Source organism: Perna viridis, chromosome 10 (assembly GCF_037379345.1).
Source record: "Perna viridis isolate PV_CMFRI_1.1 ecotype Kerala chromosome 10, ASM3737934v1, whole genome shotgun sequence".
NCBI lineage: Eukaryota > Metazoa > Mollusca > Bivalvia > Mytilida > Mytilidae > Perna > Perna viridis.
Genome location: NC_142454.1, coordinates 17,539,876 through 17,564,388, shown reverse-complemented (window position 1 = coordinate 17,564,388; position 24,513 = coordinate 17,539,876). Strand labels below are relative to the sequence as shown.

Below are 24,513 nucleotides of genomic sequence, written 5' to 3'. Positions count from 1 at the left end.
ACCGAGGTTTGACTGTATCCAAAGTTGCATTTTTAATTTGATGCTCTTTTTCTCATTTGCATGGCTGGGGCCCTGCTTTCTATCCTAAAATCACTTGTGACAATCAAAAAGGATGATAAGATATTGACATCTGAGATTTGGACTAGATGAATATAATGAGGTAGCCACATTGATTTATCTTTCACTGATGTTCTAGTAGTCCTTTTTCAATTGACTGCCTGATGAAAATTATTTTAACAGGCAACTACACTAATATTTCAATATAGCATGTTTAAGCTACAGTACAAATGTATTTATATTTATACAGTGCATCAATTACATATTTATTTCTTTTGAAAAAAGACTGAAGACTGCTTATGTGTTATAGTTTTCAGTGCAAAATCCTATGTAAAGTATGTCTAAATGTCAATTAAAAAGCAGCCTGAAAGATGTGGAAAACAATCCTTTTTTTGCTATTTTTATTTGATGATTATTTTTATTATTCCTCAATTTTATTATTTTTTTTTGTAATGTAAATACCATCAGATGTTATGAAGAGCTTACATACATTTGTACATGTACATGTATAAGCTTTCAACTGTCTGAACCGATTTCATACAAGAATTTATGGTGTACAACTTAAAAAAAAAAATTTTCCAACACAGTCGGTATAGTTTCGCTTTTTACCCTTTGACCTTAAAGATGCTCTTCTATAGAAACGCAAGTCACCTGATCGCAGTTCTGTCTCCCAATTGGACAAATACTGTTAACTTAGTGGTTTTCGCAAAAATTGTATCGAAAATTGAAATTGTGTACCATGTGTTATTTTCTTAAATAAATTGAAGAAAGTTTTAAGTAAAAAAGAACAAAATTTTACCGTGTCCACTATCTTTTTTTAAAGATAGTACATGTTTTATTATCTTTATACACATTTTTCTACGAATCAATTCATTTTATAAAACTCTCAATGTTCTTGATAAGGTGCCTATACATGTACCATCCTGTTATAAAATTCTCTATGAATTTGTCATTTTAATCTACTTCTTGGACAGCTAGATATTTTGGGATATCACATCATTGGACGATGTGATCTCAAGTTCTTCTGCTTACATGTATATCTTTGTCAAAATAACAAATAAGACATTATTTTCAATCTTTGTTTTTTTCTGATCCAGCAATGATGAAATCAATTAAGATCCTTATTCAAACTCAATACAAACTGTCTTTTTAATGTTTTTCCTCTACAGTACCCTACTCATGATCGATCTTCAAAGTTTGTAATATTTAACTAAATCAAGAATTACATGTACAATGTCAATGTTATAAAAGTATATCTCAATTTTATGTTACAGAAGTAAAAGCAATGCTCAGGTCAAAGTCTCTTTATTTAGTGATATACATATATAGATGATTGTATAATTATTTACATGTACATCACTTTCATCTTTATTTAAAACTGTTAACATATTAATTTTCTCTATTTTTTGCAGTAAACAGGAAAGAACAAAAAATGGTACCAGTGAAATTGATTTTTAGCATTACATAACGCTTATCATTTTTTGAAACCAGGAAAATCGATACATGTATGTGTACATTTTGTACCTTCAAATATGTTCACTTTACAGAATAAAAAAAATCAATATGTTTACACTATTGATACCAAGTATGATCATATGCTTTCAAAAATGTCTTTGTTTCAAATATTTTGTTTAATGAAATGCAAGTGTTATGACCTGAACTAGGCAAGGATGATAGGTAGTACATGTACATTGTAAGTTTGTTTTATATACATTTTGCTGTTCAGTTATAAAGGAGAAAATGCCTTTAATGTTTTTTATTTTATTTTATTTTTTTTTTAATTTTGGATATAAAAGGCTATGATTTGATTGGTAAGTGTATGTACTTAAAGGTTTAAGTCAGATGTCACCTCTATTAATTTTATGCCTCTTCAAAAAGCATGTTTTTCTGTCTATCCATCCACAGATGGTTTCCAGATAATAACTTGAGAGTGGATTAATGAATTTTTAAAGAACTTTGGACAGTTGTTTAATACCATCAATTTCAAGTTAAGCTTAATCTTCAACAAAATCCGAGATCTATTTTTTTTTGAGTTTTGATCATTTTGCCATTCCCCTTTTTCACCATTATGTGGCATGGTAACTCTTTAATATTACACATGTACATATATGTTCTGTTAGTGCCCTATATTTACATCATAAATTTATATATTTATGTACTTTCTGGATTCTTATGAAACTTGTAGTGTTTGTTCACTGTATGGAGGTGTGCATATTTTTTGTTTATATGGTTTCAACAATATTTTAAAAAATACATGACTAGAATGAACTGAATCTTTGTACTTGCAAATGTAGTGTTATCTACAACTTGTCTTTTATTACAAATTGAATTTTATGAAATTTTATCAAGTGTTAGGAATTCATATGTTGTCAAGTTTTGTAAAGAAAATGGTGGCAAATTTATCCATTGCAATTGCTTCATTGAAGGTGTTAGTCCCGTTAATCACCATTTGAGGTCAAAGGGTGCTGTTACGAATTTATGACCCCACCACTACATGTGTCGTCTATCTGTCCATTATACTTGACTTTATGGAGCAACTCCTCGAAAAACTGATTTTGTTCAACTTTTGTAGAATTGTTAGTCTCCATATATAGTTGATCATAATACTGCCACCATTTGTTTTGACACGTTTTACTGGAGTTATAGAACTTTTGCACTTTTTTTTGCAGCCTGTGGGGACATGTGGCTACTCATGGCAATCTTTTATTACATTAAATGGTAAAGAAAAGCTATATTCAGTGATCGCATTTAAGGGGAAATACTTGCTAAATGCAAGTTGAAACTCAATTTAGCTAGTAGAAATTATTTCTACTTACTAAAATTTACTGATGGAATTCTATATGTCATATGGGTAAGGTCCAGAAAAAAACTAAAAAAACTTAAATTTAGCAGGTGTTAATTTTCAGTACTTGCTTAATTTAGCTAGTGGAAAAAATTTGAAAATTCAGTCCCTGATATTTAAGCTATGAGTGACATGATCATGTTTACTTTATCATATGAGATTTTTATGGTAGCTTTATACAGATACATGATTGATTGATTGATTGTTGTTATTTATTGCCGTTTCGGCGACCAGGGCCATATTACGGCAAGAACATTATACAGATACATGTATATACCATGGATCCGGAAACGGTAAAATATGGCGGTCATTGACTGACAAATTTGGGAAATGACAGACAACCATTTGCTAATATCGGACATAAAAAATTTGTTAACCCTTATAAATTAGTCAGTGTGGTTTTATTACAGTATAAACAGTAAGTCTACCAGTCTCCTAATTGTTTATTTGAAATTATTTGACAGGTGTACATCAATATTAATTAGCCGATGTGCAGCCACCTGTGACTGATTAGTTAATTGCATAATTAAATTAACGCTACATGTGCAGCATCTTTGCGTAAATGAATTGACTGAAGTAATTCGGAGAATTTTCATAAATTTATTTCTTGTTTTAAATTAAAAAAAGATTGACAAATCCATATCATGTTCTCGCCAATTTTTCAGTGTTAACGAAAGCACAATGTGCTGAAACTACTAATCAGTCTTAGTTTGTAATTATCAATTCATCGATTGAATCTTTTTAATACAGCAGTCAACAATCCATTAAAATCAATAGACAAAATGTATTCACAATTTTTATTTTCAAAATAATCAATTTTTTTTTCCTCACTTGGAAGTTTTCGGCTGTTTGAAAAAGTCTGAGAGACACAATGTTTTGTTTACATGTCAGAACGTTCACATGTGGTCGAAACCAAACTTGTTCACTCGTACAGATATTTTGTAAAAGATGGAAGTATGTGACGGAATAACACAAATTGCAATATTTATCTACAAAAAAGATTTTTAAAGTTGATTCGCGATCTAGGCAGGTACAAAATGTAAAAGACTGACACAAACGTCTGCTGAAAATTGATAAATGTCCGACATGGTCTGTCAAAATTTCTGGATCCTTATACTATATACATTACATACTGGTACATTTAGAATTTAAAAATTATACTAGACATAGAATGAAATTAGAAATCTGAATCACCATGTAGTTATGAATATAAAGCATATAGAATAAGAATGTGTTAACTGTATCTGCATTTTTAAAGTTGCACAACTCATTTATTTTGTTCAGCCTCCTAAAAATTGTGATATTATGGTATGTCACTGTTGTAGGCTTGATCAGTAAAGTCTAGACATGCAGTCACACATGATGTGTGGACAATGACTTATGCATAGTAAGTATGTAGACCTTTTTGGGTACTACTTGCTACAAAAAGAGGGTTGGGATTGATTTAAGATGTTATGAACTGATTAGACCTTAGGGGCCAAAAATGGACCAGAAATAAGCGGTTTCTTCATGTCTGGTCAATACCTTAGTAAAAGTGTATAGATCTCTTTGAAATCATTTCACTAAATGCCATACCCCTAAATGAAGACTGAGATTGAATTTTTAAGGTCATGAATCTGTGTCCTGTGTGCCTTACTTACTACAACTCTACAAGGTTATACATCTTTGGGTGTAGCAATCTGTGCCCTGTGAAGCATTTTGTTCTTTTTTGGACCAGAATGAATAAGTGTCTAATTTCAATTTTTTATGTTCTATGACTACATTTATTCTGTGTCAGAAACCTATTCTTAGTAAAATATAAAATCACAATCCAAATCCATGGATGTATCAAGCTTGAAGTGTCCATATGCTGGTAGATGTCCCAATAGAATAGCAAAGTAATCTGGTGAGGTGATCAAGTTTTCTAAAAAGAAGAAACAAAAAGGAAAGATATTACTGTTTAACGATATTCATCAAAGTCAAACTTGATCTGTATTTTATAGTCAGCAGAATTGTGTCCATGTTTCAGCCATTATTAAATTTTCTGAAATTGTTTGACTGACCAAAAAACAGACAAAGATAACCAACAGGAGGATCTTAGTGATCTGTTGTATCAAGGATTTTATTAATGTTTTGCAATGCAGGTACCTTTGGTTTTGTAGGGTTTTTTTTTTCCATCATTTTGCTTAATAAAAATGTATGAAATTTTAAAATTCTGGAGGTTCAGCAGTTTAGAATGGGTAAAAGTACCTGGTACTGCCTCTTAATGAAAGGCCTGCAGTATATGAACTGATCCTAAAATCCAATGAAAATCAGATGCTTGACTCTTATATCTGATACAACTTTTTTTATAGGAGAAAATAAAAACTTGTTTGTGTGGTAGCATTCACTGCTCCAGGCATTTTAGTTTAAAAAAAAACACTGTGGTGGTTAACCTTGATTAAAGGCAGTGATAGTAATTTGTTTTTTGCTTTAATTCTTCTTTGGTATTTTATCATCTACTAATTTGTACATCTCTCCCACACATAATTTTCACTCCAATGGGTTTGTCTTATTTGCAGTAGTATTGTGGAGGTGGATTAAACTTATTGCATTAACTTCACATTGTATACATGTATTGTTTTGAATGGTCTTTATATAAAAGGAAGATTTTATGTTTTATTTTTGTGGTAGAGATTATTGTATCATAGACTTTTGCTATCTGTCTCATTTTTCTGTTTTTATCTGTAGTTTTCTTATGGTACAAAAAAATGTACATAATGTAGATAAGAGCCATCCTCCATCATACATGTTTTGTTTTGTAAAGATAGAGGAATAATTGATTTTGTCACCCTTTTATTGCAGCCAAATATTGGCTGTTTCCACTGGAGACTGTTCTCAAAGTGTTGAAAAATGTTTTTCCCAAAGGTTGGAAAATTCCCAATTGTCAGGCATAATTTGTTGAAAACCGGGTAAAGAAGCCAGTGAAATGTTCCTCAAGACATGATTATTTGGCCCGGATCAGCATATGATGTGTTTTGTCTGTCCAAAAATATTTTTCCAATGTGTTGAAAATACAGCAAAAATTTTCCATAAATAAAGGGTTGGGGCTGCTTTTAAAACAAGGGAAAAAAATCACTGAAGTTGGTATATCATAGGTATCTCGGGCATTAATGGGAGGCTTTCACACTCACTGACTTTTATTTCCCCTAACTTGAAGAAACATGCAATGTACCAGTATGTACATGTATGTAGATCTTCACATTTAAACTTAGGGAGGTAGACCTAAGGTAAGGGACACAACTCTTCAAAATCATTGGAATGTTTGTAGTCAGGCTCTTTATATCAACATCATATAAGCATCAAAGTAACTTGGATTGATTTCATTATGTTTCAAATGTAAGCTTGAAAGACTTAGGTGAAATTGAATATGATAGAAGCATATCACTGATTTCAAGAGTCATTTCCCTTCCCCGAGGTCTACCTCCTTAAATAGCTTGATCAAAATTGTATTTTGGAAATGATGTATACATTTAAGATTGCACAGTGTGTGATATAGTAAGCCTCGCATATTCCTGTGGTTGGGATACCAGCAATAAAACAAAATAGAAGTGCATTATCACACGAAGACAAATGTTATTTGAGTACAAATTGCTCCATCCCTCATAGGCAAAGCCTAAAATCATATTAGATATATCGTCATTATTCATATATGTACATGCAAGTCATTACTACTGTATTCTTCACCTGTTTTGCCCCTGGCAAAAGTCATTCTTAGGCCTATTTTAAACAGGGTATCAAACATTGACCATTGGAACGTTAACACCTCTATGTACCCAAGATATATTAAGAACTAATTAAACATGCTTGATTATCTCCACAGAAATATTTTAATCCATTTTATACATTAGGGGAACCTTATTTAAACAAAAGTGTAAACTATAATTGTGTAGATAGCTCCTGGCATTGATAAAAGATAATAAAAGTCTGTGTTTTTGTTTTTATCTGAAAATAAAAAAATATGGTTGAATGGTGGTAATAAAATTTACAAACAACTGATTTTTTTGTGATTTGTATTTATTATGGTGGACCAGTACTATAATATCTGTGATTGGATGGAACAATAACAATAAATGGTATTGTTACATTATTCAAATACACTTGACTTTATTTTTTGTCAGTATACATAACATGTGAAATAATCAAGGTTACATAGATTTCTGTACCTTATTGTTTCTTTGACAGTAGGTTATGTGGAAGGAAATTGTGATTTCATGTACCACAAAATGTAGCTTAGTACATGTACCAGTAGCTACCCAGTACTCAATATACTTTTTCTTACAGTGACCTCACTTATCTGTAACTTAAATATTAGTGAAAGAATTTATGTTTATGATGACCTTGTTAAGTCTGACTAGAATATATAGCTGAACCAGGGCTAGGTATTGGTTAATTTCACTATATTGTTAAAAAGGTGTTGATGGACCCCCAAATTTTAAATTTGATTCCATCTCTGCTCATTTGTGTCAAATTTTTAGTTTATTTTTATTTGTGTGTGACTTGTTTTTTGTACTCATAATTTTTCCAGCTAAAACTTCATCATTTCATGGAGATAATTTGAAATCCAAGTTGGAGTGAACCAATAGCATGATGGGTTGAATTGGTAATGCAGGACTTCCTAAATTTCCATTACTTGATCCTACAATATTTATGGGTGACAAGGGCATTGAAGTCCTATGGACACATTTCGTTTTTGTTTATTATGGCCTGATAGAGTATTACATTTTAGACCAAGTTTTGTTTACATTATATTATTGTCTTCATTATAACCCTTTTAGAAGTATATCAATTGCCTTGACCATAAAATTTGAAGGTGACAGTTTCATTGTATGTCAGAAGTCAAAACTTTTGTTACTAAACATAGGAAATGAAGGTAAATATAGCTTTTGGTTTTGGGTATGTAATTATTAAATTACTTAGTTTTTCCAAATTAAATACATTCTTTTGAAGTTTAATTAAAAATGTTGGATAATGTTCCATTGGAATGTAAAAAACCCTTTAATCTTTTTCTATAAAGTTATTTAATAGATATGAAACCCTTGTTAATCCTTAGGTAAGCTAGTACTTATGACGCTCACCTCCAAGAAAATCACTACGATCAAGAGCAAGATAAGTAGTAAAACACAATACAGGCAGATTATACATACAGGCCCTGTTTTTACTCTCTGTATATAAACTCTATTCATCGACTCCTGTGAGGGAGTTTAATACACTTGTATATATAAACGATTGGCAAATAATGAAAGGTATGCAGAGTATAGTTGAGATATTTACCTAATTGTAAAAATTTACAAGTATATGAGTCATGCCGACCAGGTAAACCACTCTGTTATGAAGGTACTTTCTTTGTTAACAATGTAAGTTGACATATTATTATAAAGCTCCTTATACTAGTAACACGTTATGGTCGTTACAGGTAAATATGCTTTTTTAGTTGCTTATGCAAGATCTTTTGATCTAAGAGATTTTTGGTGTACAGTTTTCAGTGAAATTTTGAAGCTTCATTAGATAGTTAGTAGTTATGAAAAATCAACATTTATTTTATTTTCATGACAGGTTAGAGTTTAGTGTCAAATTAACTTCAGCCCATTATGAAATTATCATTAGAGTGTGAAAAAAGCTTTTAGGATGAATATTGGACAAATGAATATGGCCTCTAACCACTGAAAGATTAGAACCCACTTTTGTTCCATGAGTAGGACCACAAATGAAATTTAAAATATGGCTACAAGAAAAATTTAATTTTTTAAAAAAGTTTAAAAGATTATGGTATTTAATTTCTGTTTAAATGTTATTATGGGGGACTTAAATAACTCACACAATTGTCAAATGACCTCCCATTTAGTTGTTAGACGTAGGATTTGACTAGTTGATGGGAGAAAGATATTGTTTTGTTAAATCTGTCAACTGGAAAATCGTAAAAATAGGAGGACCAAATTTAGATTTGTTGTCTGTTTTTTAACAAAGAACATGCTATTTTACAGGTATGTGTATTTTCTTTCTTTGATGTTTTACCATCCTCAAGATAATATCTTCAGACAAAACACAGGTTTGGACAAAAATATGTATAAAAAATGTGAATTATGTCAGTCAATGGAGTATGCATGTACTTTGTTGGTTACAATGTAGCATAAGTAATGACAATGTAAACCTTTCAGTATTTAAAACAAAAATAATGGTAAAAAGTCTTTGTGTATCTTCATTCTCTGAAACGAAGAACAGGTACTGAGACATATAATACAGTACATGTAACAATACAGAAAGAAACACTTGGAGGGTACACTGTTTATATCTTTAAGCGCAGAAGATTTTTTTAGTGCAGTAGTTCTGATGAAATTTGCATATTTAAAAAAAAAAGAAGCAATTAAAAATGTGGGAAAAAAATCATTAAACTGCTTTTACATTCCTGTAAAGAGACTCTTTTATAAATTAATTATGTCTTATTTAACTAAATTTTGAGTTAGAAACTTGTTGAACAAATTAATTTTATGTTGTACAAATGACTCTATCTATAATGGTTGAAATAATATATGCATGAATTAAGGAAAAACATGGATTAATTTGAAATATAAATGTCAGCCAACAATGTGTTGTAGCAGATAATATATCATTAGATTTTTTTCTTGACCTTGATATTTGATGGTTTTAAATTTAATTGAGTAGTTGGGGCAAGTTGGAGATATTGGTGGATGGTAGATTAAGTGAGTCAGGAACCTGGGAAGGATGGTAGAGGAAGGTGAACACGAAGCTGAATTAAGGGTACAGACAATAGGAATAAAGTTGACATGTTACAATGTCTCTTCCTGGACATAAAGATTTTATAGATGTTTAATTGCTTTTAGAATTTCAAAAAATTTTTAAAATTATGTTTTCTAAATGAGCCTTGATTTTTATGTAAGAATTACATTTATTTGTTGTGTAGAAATTTTCTTGGTGTTTGTGGTCTGCTCATTAATAGTAACTACACAGCATATTTTGTATGAGGATGAGTGATTAAGATCACTATTTATCTTTCTGACACAATCAGTATAGTTTTTGCTTTTCATCCTTTGACCTTAAAGACACTCTTCCATGGAAATGCAAGTCACCTGATCACAATTCTGTTTTCCTGATTGGCCAAATACTGATAACTGAGTGGCATTCAAAAAGCTTTTATTGAAAATTGAAATTGTGTGCCCTGTCAAATTTCCTGAATGAATCGTAGAAAATTATAAGTACAAAGAACAAATTTTACTGAGTTGGCTATCTTTTTCTAAAGATGGTTCTTTTTTCATAGGTATGGATGGGATTACTCTTCATGATTAATTGAACAACCTGAATTTTTATTAAACTTATTTTTTAACACATAAAATTATTTTAATACTATAGAAGAGACTGATTTTTTATTTATCTTATTAAGTTTGAGTAGGCATCACAAATAGAATTCCTTTTTCTTGGAAACTGACTCCATTCCAATTCATGGTTAATTCCCATTCTGTTTTTAATTTTTTTTTTATGATAATATTATTTAGTCCCAATTAAAATAGAAATAAATGTTTCATAAGCCGTAATATAATTTTTTCATCTTCGATGGTCCTTGTTACAAGGCAGCCTAGGTAAACATGGGTGGTAATATTTGTCCCGTCTTACAAGATGTAATGCAACGTTCTGTCAAGTTACACTGGATCTCTGCAAAAATAGACCAAGACTTGTCATGTCATTTCCAGCTCTGTTAAAGTACATTGTACATGAATATTTAGAAACATTTTAGACATTTGTAATAGTTCAGATTCTATGAATCACAATGTTTGGGAAAATAGATTTGTGAGTAGCAGTATACATTGTAACTTAGCGGGAGTTTGTTAAAAGTTACATTGTGCATATGATGAATTTGAACACATATGAGAAATTAATTCAAAAGTTTATACAAGTATACAAAAATTTTTTTATTAATATGTACATGTACATGTATGTGAAAAACATTGAATGAATTGTTTCTTCATGGTAACTTGGAAAGTTGTGGACATTTATGAGTTTTTTTTTATATCTTATATGGAAAATAAGATGTGTTCACATGTAACAAGGAATGTTTATTGTGAAATATATTTAGAAACTTGTCATGTTCAGATATAAAATGTAGATGGGAATTTTAAACATTGGATAAATTTATTATATTAAATTCCAACATTTTAGTATGTTAACGAAGAAATGTTTGCATGTGTTTACATTATAAGCTATTGATAGTGATATCTTCCAAAAATGTATGGAAAGTGAGTACCAAATATGTCATATTTAAGGTACACAGGGATTTTGAACGAGGAAGACATTAATTAGATTAAATTCTATAACTATAACATGTTAGGTAAAAAATAGATTTGTAAGTAGTCTTGTCAACACGGTTTATTGAATTTTATCTAAAATCAGGTAAGAAGCACTTTGAAATCTCGTTAAATTGACAATGTCAAGGTGGACAAAGGTGACAACTTTAAGGCGTGAAATCTGAAATATTTGTATATTGGATTTGTAATGTTTAAAAGGCTTCAGGACGTTTTAACAAGGAGTGGACACAATATAGGGGGCTATTAAGGTAATTCTAGGGATAATTACAAGTGATATCTCCAACTAACTCCTAAATGCATGTGTTTTTAAAGTTTGATCTTTAGAGAGATGAAAGTGAAGTTGATTTCGAGTATCTGATCATTTGACCCTATTCATTGAATTTTGACAGGATTGAAATCGTTAATTCAGGTTCAAATTTCCTGTGGAGAAGATTTAAAGCTTCTGAAGTGTAGACCCGTCATCTAGGATTGGGGACTATATTTCTTCAAGGACTCATTTTACATAAATTTTGTATTTTGTAAAGGCTTTAGAATATCTTTGTTCTTTTGTGATGCATAGGTTTTTGTTCTTTTATGTAGGTCAGTATTTGTAAAAATGTTTTGGCTGTATTGAAATGTTTTGAATGGATTTAATGTTTTGACAGTTTTATTATGGCATTGTGAAATTGATTGAACTATTTTTTAATGCCTATTGAAATAGAATTGTTACATAGAGACAGCTGAAAGAGGTGAATAGTGTTTTGACAGTTGTGATAATCATCACAGTTCAATTTTGAAAGTTCATCAAGTGAAAATTCCATTTCTATATCTTGAAAACTTAGGAAGATACATGTACATGTATTTAGACCGATGCTATTTAGATTAAATAACTATGAGGATGCTATTTAACAATATAAGTGACATTTCACTTGAAAATTTTACATTTCTTGATGGACAAAAATAATATTTGGACTCTTTAAGAGGCTGCTCCTCCCAAAAACTACTGTTTTATTACAGTTTTATACAGAAAAGGTAGGAAAATTCATACCACTTGTATGATTGCCACGAGTTTTAGAACTTTTTTTCATTGTCATTCTTTGCTTTGGAAGTATCATTTCACTATTTGATTTAATTTCAACTAAAATATCATTTCTTAAACTGAAGTTTTAATTTCCAATACTAACAAACAAAACCTGTCACTCTACATAAGGGATAACAAAAACTTTCTATGAAGAAACTATGCAAAACTTGTATTAAATGTTTATGATTATGTGAATAACAACCGATTCTTGATGTGGGTATTGGCATAAAAATACATACTCTTCTAATGACATCCAAATAAATTTCCCCAAAACACCTTTGATTCGGCAGTTTTATTGGTACAAGTGTGGTTTTTCAGGGGAGGACACCTGAATAATCTATTATTTTATGTTTGTTACCCATAATGAAGTGAAAAGACATTTGTACATGTGGTATAAATGATGGACGAAATTATCAATATGAACATAATATGTGTATGATGTACTATTCATTACACTTGTTTGATGTTCATTTCACAATAAGCAAGTGATATTAATTACAATGTCATTGATTGGTTTGGGGACATATTTCCACCACTGGGAGGGCATTGTAAGGTTTTATCAGTTCTAAACTGGTGAAAGGTTATGAAGGACACTAACTACTGGAAAGAAATTAATGGTAATGTCATAATTATACCTTTCTTGATGTTGTTAACTCCTCTGTGTATCCTTTTCTGATATTTTGAGAATACAAAAATATTTTATGGACTACCAGGATGTTAGTACAGTGTATTTTGAAGATGAAAAATTGCTTGTTTGAGTAACTGGAATCTTATCTGGAGACATCAGTTTTCATGATAAACCAGGCTGGTGAATGGTTTTCGGGCCTGTGGATCAAAATGTTTATTGTGAAGTATGGTGAAGAATTTTGTTACACATAAAGTAGTTACATGTTTTATAATACAAGTTTCAAGTAAATTATGTTTTCTGTTCATTGGTCTTTTGATTTCTTAACTTTTTTACAGATTATACAGAATTACATCGGTGAACAACAAGCATGTGTCTTCATTGAAGGAAAATTTAGAGTCAAAATGGGTTAGCTAAGGACTAGAAATGGAACATAGTGGTGTATCTAGTAGCTGGAATTGTAACGTGTGTTTATCCACTAATTCATTAGGAACTTCTTCATGTCTGACATGTAAAGCTGAGAGACTCCCCAATCCATATAGTGTTAGATCAGTATCCTTAAAGGATGTGGACTATGTAGACTGTGATTGTGATCCATACAAAGGAGCTAGGCCAAAGCAGCCAAACATTTCTCATGAATTAAGTGAGAAATTTTCAAAGTCTTCTATTAATCCTGGAGTCAGTAAAAACTATGATACTGAAATTGATAATTTGAGTCGTTGGAAGTGTGACAAGTGTTCAAACCTTAACGTCCAGAGTGTTCAGTTTTGTACTTCCTGTGGTGTTCGGAAGGAAAAAGAGGTTATTCTAATCAATGATGATGATGATTACACTGTAACTTATAACCACATAAATACAGAGCAGACAACAGTCTTAGATACTGAAAACAAAATGGCTTCCCATGTTGCCATGGAGATAGATTTAACTGAGGACTGGCATTGTAGGCGTTGTACCCTTAAAAATCCAGCTGAAAAGACAAGATGTACAATGTGTGAATCCCCTAGAGAGCCTAGACTTCCAACTCTTCAAGATATAAATGAAATATCTACTGTTGATTCTGGGTATATGACTTCCAACAGGCGAGGAGAGGGTGATGGTCTGGATTCAGATACATTTAGAGATACCTCGTCAAAAACTGATATTACCCAAAGCAAGTCTGGACCTGAACATGTACAAGCTAGACGCACTAAGTCAAATTCCATTACTGGAAAAGAATGGACTTGTGTAGTATGTAGCTTTGCTAAAAATCCAGAAAAAAGTGAAAAGTGTCAGATGTGCCGAGATGGTCGTAAACCGACCAGTAAATCAAAACAGTTTCATGGTAGGGCAGGTAGTGAATCCCCAAGTCCTGCTGTAAAGTTACCAGCATTATCATCAGATAAACCATCTACCAATTCTAGTCAAAATAATGATCAGTCTTTAGAAAATTGGACATGTGTAAGATGTACCATGAAAAACAAAGCAATTGCCAAATCTTGTGCTATGTGTTTTGCTAAAAAGTCAAAAGCTGCTATTACTGGGGACAGCGATTGGTCATGTTCAGTTTGTACACTTAAAAACCCTCATGGCCAGCTGGTGTGTGAAGCATGTGGTAAGAAAAGGGATGATGTGGCTCCCTCTGCAAGCTCTGGTCAAAGTAAGGGAGATAAATCTGTGATAAGTAAAAGTGGACAAGAGAGGATTCACTTTAAATCTGGAACTAGTAAAAGCGTGGATTTAGAAATTAACAAAAATGAAAAATTAAGGGAAAGAAATAAGGGGTCGAATAAGAGTGATGGCTTGGATGTCATAAACTTAGAAAAGTATAAGATAAAAAATGGCATACCCAGTAAAGATATCAGTTTGGTACCTGGACCAAGTACTGGTGCTCATGCTCAGGGATCTGGATCAAAACCAGTAGAGAAAAAAGGTTCCAGTTTAGACCAACTGAGAAAGAATATCAGTTTTGACAAAGAGAAGAAAGAAAGAAGTCTTGAAAAAGACAAAAAGGATAAAAGCAGTTTAGAAAAAAAGAATAAAACTTCCTTAGAAAAGGACAAAAAGAACAAAACTCCAGATAAAAGCAAAATAAGCCTTGAAAAAGAACAAAAATGGAAATGCTTTGCATGTACATTTCACAATCATGCTAACCTAGTACAGTGTATGATGTGTGGCACAATGAAAGGAGTTGAGGGATCCATTAGTCTGCCATCTGTTGGTGGCCTTCAGAAACAGCATAGTACATTGATGGATGATATTAGAAAAGTGGAAGAGAATGATGCATTGGAACTGTGGCAGCATATTACATTGTTCTGTAAACAGGTAATAACAAAACCTGCATTGTATGATACATGTACATGTAGCACAAAATTTCAAATACATGCAGATAAAATGGTGAGGCATCTAAAGAAGTAAGGTACACCAGGCCCTGTTCCAGAATTTTTTATTAAATGGAGATTCCTGACTAAACTTAGCTTATCTTGCTCTAAATTAACAAAATTTTCCAACAAGAGGGGGGATTTTAACCCTTAAAACCCTTCACTTGAACTGACACTGTATATTATACACAATGTACATTTGTAGCTGAACCTAAAAATTCTACAAGGAATGGTTCAATAATTAAATAATTTTACTCATGAAGTACATATATATTAATGAGGTTGTAGGTGTTTAGATATTAGATCATTTGATTGAGATTCGTAACTTTCCCTTTAGAATGTGTCAAATTCCTATATATATATAAAATTAAATGCATTTATCACAGTAGATCACACTTTGATCATTCACGTACATATACATATATATATAGCCTTAAGCTTTTGATTTGATTGCATTTTTATAAAACTGCAGCCTACTAACTTCTACGAGTATATTTACATGTAAATTGTATGTACCACTGTATATCTATCACCTGAGAGAAAACATACAGGACAGTTTATATATACATGTATGTACTGGTAGAAGTAGGAACTCCCTTCCCTCTGAAAACATTCTTTCAGTTTTTGTATTTTTGGCAGTTTTTGATCATACAACACAGGTGTAGAGATTGAAGGCATAAACTGTTTATACATGTAGCTTACATTATTAAAGAAATTAAATGTATACAGATACCTTTAATATAATATTTATACATGTACATGTATTGCACTATAAAAAATGGAAAAATAAAACATATTATGATACTACTGGTTGATAGTAAAGGTATTTTATAAGTGTCTGTACTCCGCATATTCATTTTCATACTCTGTTGTAAACTCCTTCGTGCTAACTGTTATTTACATTGTAAATGTTATGAACAAAAATACTTTACAATACCCAAACATATGAATGTTCCCTGCAAGGAAAGTAAAAATTTAGGTACGATTTTCCATGGAAAACATATTCTTGAAATTAAGAAGATCTTTTTTTTCTGATGAAAATCTTGAGAAGCTCGAAGTACATGTAGGCTGAATTATTCTTTATTTTATCATAAATACCAAACAAGAAACTGAACAGAACTTGAAACTTAATCTGCTTCAATTAAGTACAGATCTTGTTTTTTGTATAAATGGTTACATCTAAATGCTTTCATTTTTTTCTCACAAGTATCATATTGTCACAATGTTTTAAGTAACACATTATTTGATCCAGGTGATTGCATATATTTTACCTATCCTTTAATGAAGTTCGAAATAGTAAACCTTACTTGGGAAATTTCTTGTTTGATCTTTATACCGATATTTTTAAGAGAAACCACAAATATTTTCTGCTTGGGGAAACATTGAAATTCAACATGTGTTAAAGTCAAAAATATTTGAGGACCTATTTAAGTTTATTATCAAACATAACATGGAAGATTGAATTAGATGGCCATTATGGGGTCAAGTTGATCTCAAATTATCTTGAGTTTCCTTCCAGTGACAAATTTTAGGAATGATTCATGACTGGTGTGAAAAATGTTTGGAAAACTTTGGTATTTTGTGAAGTGCTATTTATTATTAGGGATCAGGTTCGTAGCCAGGTGGGGGTGTGAGGGTCAGTATGGGGAATCCCATTCTCTTGAAAGCAATGTCTATGTTGATTATAGAGCTTTAAGGTAAAATTTTCAGGAGAATTTCCTTAATTTTCTAAGAATTTTAGTCCTTTGGTTTTAAACATCTGTTATCTGAATCCAACATACTAAAGGTTCTTTAATTTATAGACTCCCTCCTTAAGTAAAATTGTGAGTCATGAGGCCCTCTTTCTAAGTTAAAATTAGTACTCTTGAGACTCCCTCCTTAGGTAAAACAAGGAGTCATGAGACTCCCTATTTAGGTCAAATTCGAATACCTTAGCTCCTTTGTTAGGTAAAATTAGAAGTCTTAATTGTACCCCTTCCTTAGGTAAAAATAATAATCCTGGAACTCTTCTCCTTAGGTCGAATTACATGTAGGAGTCCTGACTTATTATGGAAAATTTTATTTCTCTGTTAAGGGGTGAAGGTAAAGTAAATACATGGTTGACATGGTGAAAGCATGCTTCAACTTTCGTCATTTTCAAGGACAATTATAAATGATGACATGTACATGTAGCAGTAAATGTTGTATTATCCTGTTGTTAGAGGGACACTTTAGAAATCATGTCTAATTAATTCACTCAAATCCAATATCAAGTTTCGTTTCACAATTAAATGTATTCATTATGTTTGTGGCATATAGAAAGCTCACTTAACATTTGAATATCCCCTTTTCAGAAGAACGTAGATGTAGGAGTCAGTTTAAAAGCCTACATTTCATTCCGTTGAGAGGATTAAATTGTAGTCTATTCCCCAACTATAAGACATGCCTTTTAAAGTTTATCCTTTAAGCGCTGTTTAATATGCTTCAAAGTAGATTAGTGTGTTCAAGTAAAAGCTTCAGTTTACTACTATTTGATAGAGACCTATCTTATACAAACCTTGCTTGTTTACTGTACTTTCTCATTAAATGGGTTTTCTCTACATATGGGTGATTATTTTCATGCTGTATAAAAAAATTCTTCCTAGTAAATATTTGATTTGCAAACATGCATGTATATTGATAAGTTAGAGTACATGTGATTTAGGGACATACATGTATACTCTAGTATTAATATATTTTAAATTTACTATCCCCTAAATCCTGTGTACAGTATAAATCTTACTACAGGTACATGTACATTTGTATGCAAGATGTATCCAGATTTTTACTAAATCAGAATTTTTTTTAATTTCTTTGTTAAACAGGGAGAGCCATGATTTTGCATTACAGACTCTAAATCGTTACGTCTATTGATTTTATTAGTTTTCATCATTCCATTTCAGAACAATGAGCAGTTCGTTGATGATTCCTTTCCTCCTGCAGCCAGATCACTGTTCTGCGATGAAACCCACCCCTTCACATCATCCCCCATCGTTTGGTGCCGTCCCAATGACATTACAGCTGCCCCAGGGGAGGGGAACATTGCATGGAAGATCTACAGGACCCCCATGCCAGAAGATATATCTCAGGGAGTGCTAGGAAACTGTTGGTAAGGTGTTTGATGGAAAAAAAATCAAAATTCAAGATGACTGTTGTATTAAAAAAAAGTCCAAAGAACTATAGATGTATAGTTTTCTCTGAACGATATTGCAAGAAAACGAAGGGAATAGATTAGAGTTGCTGTAACTAGAAATTTGCCCTTTTATCGATGAAACATGATGAATTAATATGCTTTTATTATACCTTCACTAAATAATGGGTGGTGTAATGGAATCACCTTGTATTTTCGTCCAAAATTTGCCACAATCATCTCAATTCCCAATAATAGGATAGATTTCATTTTACTTGTGAGGGTAGTTAAAGATTTTTCTCATCTCTTACCCCAGAATGTATTACCCCTTAGGGTAAAAAGATTTTCCTTATGTCTACCTCTGATAGTTTATTTAAGATAAGTGTTTATCCTTGCACTATAAACATTACTTCTGAGGATTTATTTAAAATTAGAACTGTTCTCTTTCATCCAAAATTTGCACAATCATCTCAGTTCCCAATGATAGGATAGATTTCAGCTTTGGTATGTGGTTTTATACAGATTAGGTATACATCAAAAAAGATTTTGGTTGCTATCAACTTTCGGTACTAGTAGGAGCATATCTAGCATGTACAACTTCAATTTTATATTCTTTTATTTTCTTAATTACAGGTTTCTAAGTGCCTTAGCAGTTTTGGCTGAAAGACCAAACTTGGTAGAAAATATAATTTTGACCAAGGAGTACTGCCCTCAAGGAGCATATCAGGTTCGGTTGTGTAAGGATGGACGTTGGAAGATAGTGCTGATAGATGATCTTCTACCCTGTGGGAAACATAATAACCTTATCTTTTCACAGGTGATTTGCATAAAATATATTAAGTTTAGCCAAGTTAATAAGACAGAACTGCCACATTGATATAACAATACATGATTTGAAATACATCTATTCATAAGAGATCAAACTCCATCAAAGTAATATATGATGGGTCCATAATAGGTTTTTGTATGTATAGTCTAGATTGGCTTTTTACATTTCCACTAAATAAGAGAGTGGTAAATTGGAATCACTTTTCACGTCCATCAAAATTTGTCATAATTATATTGACTCCCAAAGGATTGATTTCAAATTGGTATGTGGCTTTATATAATGGGCATATGATGTAAGCGATCATGGTTGCAATTGAATATCAACTCTCTGTTTCGTGGGTTTGTCTTACAATGGAGGGTATACTAAGCACCGCAATACGTGCTATATCATCCTGTGATAAACATAAGCAATGCTCTAGAAATCCACTTTCCAATCACTCGGGGCAGGTACAATTCTGAATTGCTATGCTTGTTATTATTGTTTCACTTTCTCTTTATTAGAAAACTTTGTAGGAAACATGAATTTCTGAAAGATTGGAAAGCAGACTTTTTACTGTGGGAAATTTTATAATCTGCATCGAGAGTTTCCCCGTAATAACATAATTTTTTTTAAATCCTAGAACAGTCTAATACACATACTCATACAATGTATCTTGTCTATTTTTGTTCAAAAGGGCGAGGTCAATTACTGTGGGAAAAATCCCTCTGGCTTGTTGAAATAGACACTTAATAAATACTTAAGGTCATGAAACTTGAGTTTTTAAGAAGTATTTTTTTTCTAAATCTGCAAGCTAATGAAAATAACTCGTCATCACAGATGAATTCCGAAAGTAAAATCATAAAAATTGTGAACGAACTCGCACCTTGAAGCTAACATTATTTCAATAGAAGTTTTACTGAAGTGCACTGAAGTTAAATTGTGGCATTTTTATATTAACAACAAAATTAGAAATTAAAAAAAAATATTGACCAAAATTTCTGAGAAAAGTACTTAAAACAATGAAGAACTAGGAAGAAGTGTAGGAAATTAACATCGTATGTTTAGGGTGTCTACTTAATGATTAAACTGATAACAAAGCACTTACTCATCAACTTGAGTACTGGTCTTCGTAAGAGTCATGCAAGACAGTGGTTAGTTTCACAACTAATTGTAAGTATGACCTTGATTATGAGTTTTGACTAGGAAAACCTATTGTTACATGGAAACGTACAATAGATTCCACCCTTAGGATTGTTTATGCAACTGACTGCTGCAGTAAAGTTAAAGACCTACCAATATGTTTCTAACAACCTAGGAGAGTTCCATACAAAATTGAGCAATGTTGTAGCCAACTTTCTTTGGTGTTTTCAATTTTGTTCTCTTTGATTTCTAAATTGTGGTGAAGTTTGAGCTTGTGGCTTAACAAAACTTTGTGGCCCTGTGGTGATATATAAAACTCCAACAATGGTCAAATTCCAATGAACTAAGCTACTTACCATATCACAGCCAAAAAATTGTAGTAAAATAATTGTATCATTCTGGAGTCTACATGATCATTCTCATCGACACATCATGCCGCTAGTTTTCCATACCACAAAAGGAAGACTAGAATTCATTTGTAGGTTGTTAGTTGATAGTAATGTAAAGAATTAGGGGCAATAAAAGGACCAGAAACAAGCAGACAGTTACTTAATTAAAAGTGTATTGATCTCTTTAAAATTGAACCACAATTTACCAATGGGAAGCTTTTTCTATATTCTGTATTAATCTTTAAAAGAGCCCATAAAAATTTGGAAAAGTTCCTGGTTCAGTGTATTTTTGGTGAAAAAAAATGTTGTTTACCCCTGCATGTTGTTTGAATGATGCTATACAATAGCATCTTAAAAATGTAGGTGATTACATGATCACTTACATAATAGTGAATTGTGGAACAACCTTTTTACAACATGGATCGGAAGTTGTAAATGCAACAATACAGTCATATATAGCATTATAAATTACTATACTACTTATTGAAGATATTTCCTATTAGTAGATGTTAATTAGAAATTGGTCGGGTGCAACAGTATGAAGAGAAAACAAAATTTTCCTACCATTGAAAAAGATGTCTTTTAACTATTGCTGTTTCAGAAAATCATGCAAAATATAAAAACTAAATTAGATTTGATGTATTTGATAGATTCTTTTAATAAATCCCTGCAAGGTTTTTTCCTTTGAAATGCCGTGTATGGTGAAATTGATTTCGATTGGTTATATGTTTAGTGTAAAATGGTGTTCAAATTTTGGCAGAATTCTGTTCTTTTTCATAGAGATTCTAATAAAACTTAGTAGTCAGTATTTACTAAACCCATTTTTTACTGACACTTTCAATGTTGAAAATTATTTTCGGCTTTCTGAATGACTTTTAGTCAAAATGTTTTGGGTAAATAGATAATCACAACACACTTATTCATGGCATTACTTGATTTTTGAGTTGAGCTGTACTTAATTAGGGTATTTTGTTTTTTTACATGCAAAATTAGTGATACTAGTAATTACCAAAATATTGTAAAAACAGATTAACATTCTGGAAGTTATTGGCCTAGGGGCACAGAATGAAGTTAAAACATGAACATTAATGGTCCTTTGATTGCTATTCTAAAACAAAAATAGTCTTCAGACCATCTACCTTTACCTGTAGGCATAATTTAAGGACAATTTATGATGACAATTTTTCTGTTGTTTGAAGCATGTTGACTTGAATCTTCACTTTATGGAGGCTATTTTCTGTCCTTCAAAGGCAGGGTGACCCTGGTGAGTTAGCTTAACGGATAAAACTGCTGTAGGTAAATTGTCAAGCAAATTGTTTTATTGTTCCTTCACTGTTTGTAAACATTTAGATCATTTTAACACCTTCTATGGCTAAATTGACAGATTAGTTCATAAAACAATTTTATGTGAGTAACAGGTGCTTAGTTCACAGAACATCATTCTTTGGTATGATTAGCTGTGGTTGTATGTACGAAATGCTTCCTATGAACTTTTTCTATCCCTGCCATAGAAAAAAGTTGAGCACATGGATTTTTGGTTTGTGCTTCTTTCTATCAAATTTAGTAGTTTTTATGTTGAAGCAATTGTTTTTATGAAATATTGGAAACAATTAGGTCAAGATAACTGATGTTGTAAGGAAAAATGTACATGTAGTTCATATATAAGAAAAATGAGACGGGTAACTAAGTTATTCATATACATAGTGTGTATTCATAAAAAGTTGGTGAAAATCATATACAAAGTCACTAGAGAAATTGATCTAAACACCTTAACATTCCAAATGTATGAAATGAAAAGGGCCCATAACTCTTGTTAAATAAATGCAGTTTTATCATGCAGAAATGAAAAGTGTTACATACAGAATAGTCTAAAGATCACAGACTCATTGAGCTGAGGAATAATTTTTTTTAACCCAGAAAAGCAATCTTATTTGGAAATGTAAGATTAGTGCTGTCCACTGCTCTGAGAACATTTACTTGTGAGGGTAGTTAAAGATTTGTCTCGTCTCTTACCTCAGAATGTATTACCCCTTAGGATGAAAAGATTTGCTTTGTGTCTACATCTGATGGTTTATTTAAGATAAGTGTTTACCCTTGCCCTGTAAACATTACTTCTGAGGATTTATTTAAAATTAGAACTGTTCTTTACCCAAGAACTATAAACTCTTATGATATAAAAACTCCTTTACTAGTAGTATTGCTTGAAAACTTACACAGTGGTCGAAGTAGTAAAGGGACATTTTATGAAGGTCACAGGTGCACATTCCCCTAGTTTATTTCACCATAACTTTTATTATTGTAATCATAACTCAATAATTTACTTTGCTTTTAACTTCGGTATTTCAGTATATTGATTGGTAAACATCTAGTGTCAGTTACTGTATATAGAATATAAATCATAAAAATAGAAAGTTAGGCCAAGGGAAGAAAATTTCTGTTCAATCTAAAAATACGCATGAATAAAGGTATAAAGAGGTTGTAAATTTCTTTTCCAATTAGTCACATTAGTAAGGATTTTTATGATTTTAAATTAAATAATAATTTAAGAAAGGGAGAATGTATTAAACTTTGTTTGAAATACCTTTTCTACTGGTTAGTTTGGTTAAGTCTGTAAAACAAATTTTTTTTAATGTGCCCTTTTTTTGTATATGATAAGTCATTATATATAAGTGATATTGGTATTCTGGATAATTGATCCAGCTTAGAGTTTTTTCTCTTGTGAACAGCATATTTTGATGACTCAGGGGAAATCATTGCCCTGTGTTGTTAGATGAGTAGTGGTTTTGTAATTCATGGAGTGTCAGCTTGACCAGGCACAATTTTAGAATTATTTCCTATAATTTACTATGTTATAACTTGTCATATACTAGTTATACCTTAAAATATATCTGTTATAGTCCATATATACATGTGTATCATTACAGTGTTCATTAAGAATATGAAGGTTTATTCTTGGAGAAATAGTAATAACAAACATTGTAACAAAAAATCCTCGTTAAGATGAATTCTGCCATGGGCCGGGCCAGATCCAGACACTTTGAAAAGGGTGGGTGCTTGCCAAGGTTCCTCTGAAAAAGGGGGTGCTAGGGCATTATTTGCCATTTTTTTCAATTTTACACATGAAAATGACAAATTTTCGAATAAAAAGGGGATTATCAACCCCCTTGACCTCCCCTGGATCCACCACTGCATGAGGCAGAATGGGAGAGTTTTCATTCAGTGGTCATTAAAATCTGTACAAATGCATTACTGTTAACTTCTAATAACAGGGATAAACTACAATGTAGCTTTATGAAACTTTTACTGGTCTATTTTGGATTTCCCTTGTTTTTCACCTAACATGATATAGACCCACTAATTGTTCCAGTCAGTCACTACATGCTTGATTGATGTATAAAAAACCTACACTGTAATGAAAAACAAAACAGATATGGGTAAATGCAACAGATGCACTGCCAAAATCCAAAGTAGTAAATAGTTTCAGAATTCAGAGATCACCAAAAGGTCTTCAATAAGTGTAAACACACCTTTAATTAATCACTGAAAGGCCCTGACAACAAAAGTAATATAACCCGCTGTAACAGAAAAATGGCAATACTTCAAAATTAAATTAAAAACTAACACTAACATCTGACTGCGGACAGGCGCCTGAAATCTGTGGTGGGGTTAAACTAGTTTTATAAGGCCTTGATAAGCATCACCATTTTCTGTATGGTGAAAACTGAATTAAACAACAAACCATAAAATTCAC

The 24,513-nt window shown here is 31.7% G+C and overlaps 1 protein-coding gene across 6 annotated transcripts in view; it reads left to right on the top strand.

Moving 5' to 3' along the window:
• The window catches only part of LOC148604779 (calpain-15-like), a 40,020-nt gene that overhangs the window by 3,076 nt on the left and 12,431 nt on the right, over positions 1–24,513 (top strand). Inside the window, exons 1-4 of one of the 6 annotated variants that reach the window (XM_088551218.1) lie at positions 8,239–8,274; positions 13,259–15,221; positions 18,199–18,404; positions 19,059–19,242. In XM_088551218.1, the coding sequence (XP_088407344.1) occupies positions 13,347–15,221; positions 18,199–18,404; positions 19,059–19,242 (2,265 nt within the window). In that variant the 5' untranslated portion in view covers positions 8,239–8,274; positions 13,259–13,346. Of the gene's footprint in view, positions 1–8,238; positions 8,334–8,774; positions 8,902–11,143; positions 11,167–12,221; positions 12,247–13,258; positions 15,222–18,198; positions 18,405–19,058; positions 19,243–24,513 lie in introns of those variants that run through there. The other 5 variants (XM_088551217.1, XM_088551219.1, XM_088551221.1 and 2 more) reach the window with 5 other exon arrangements.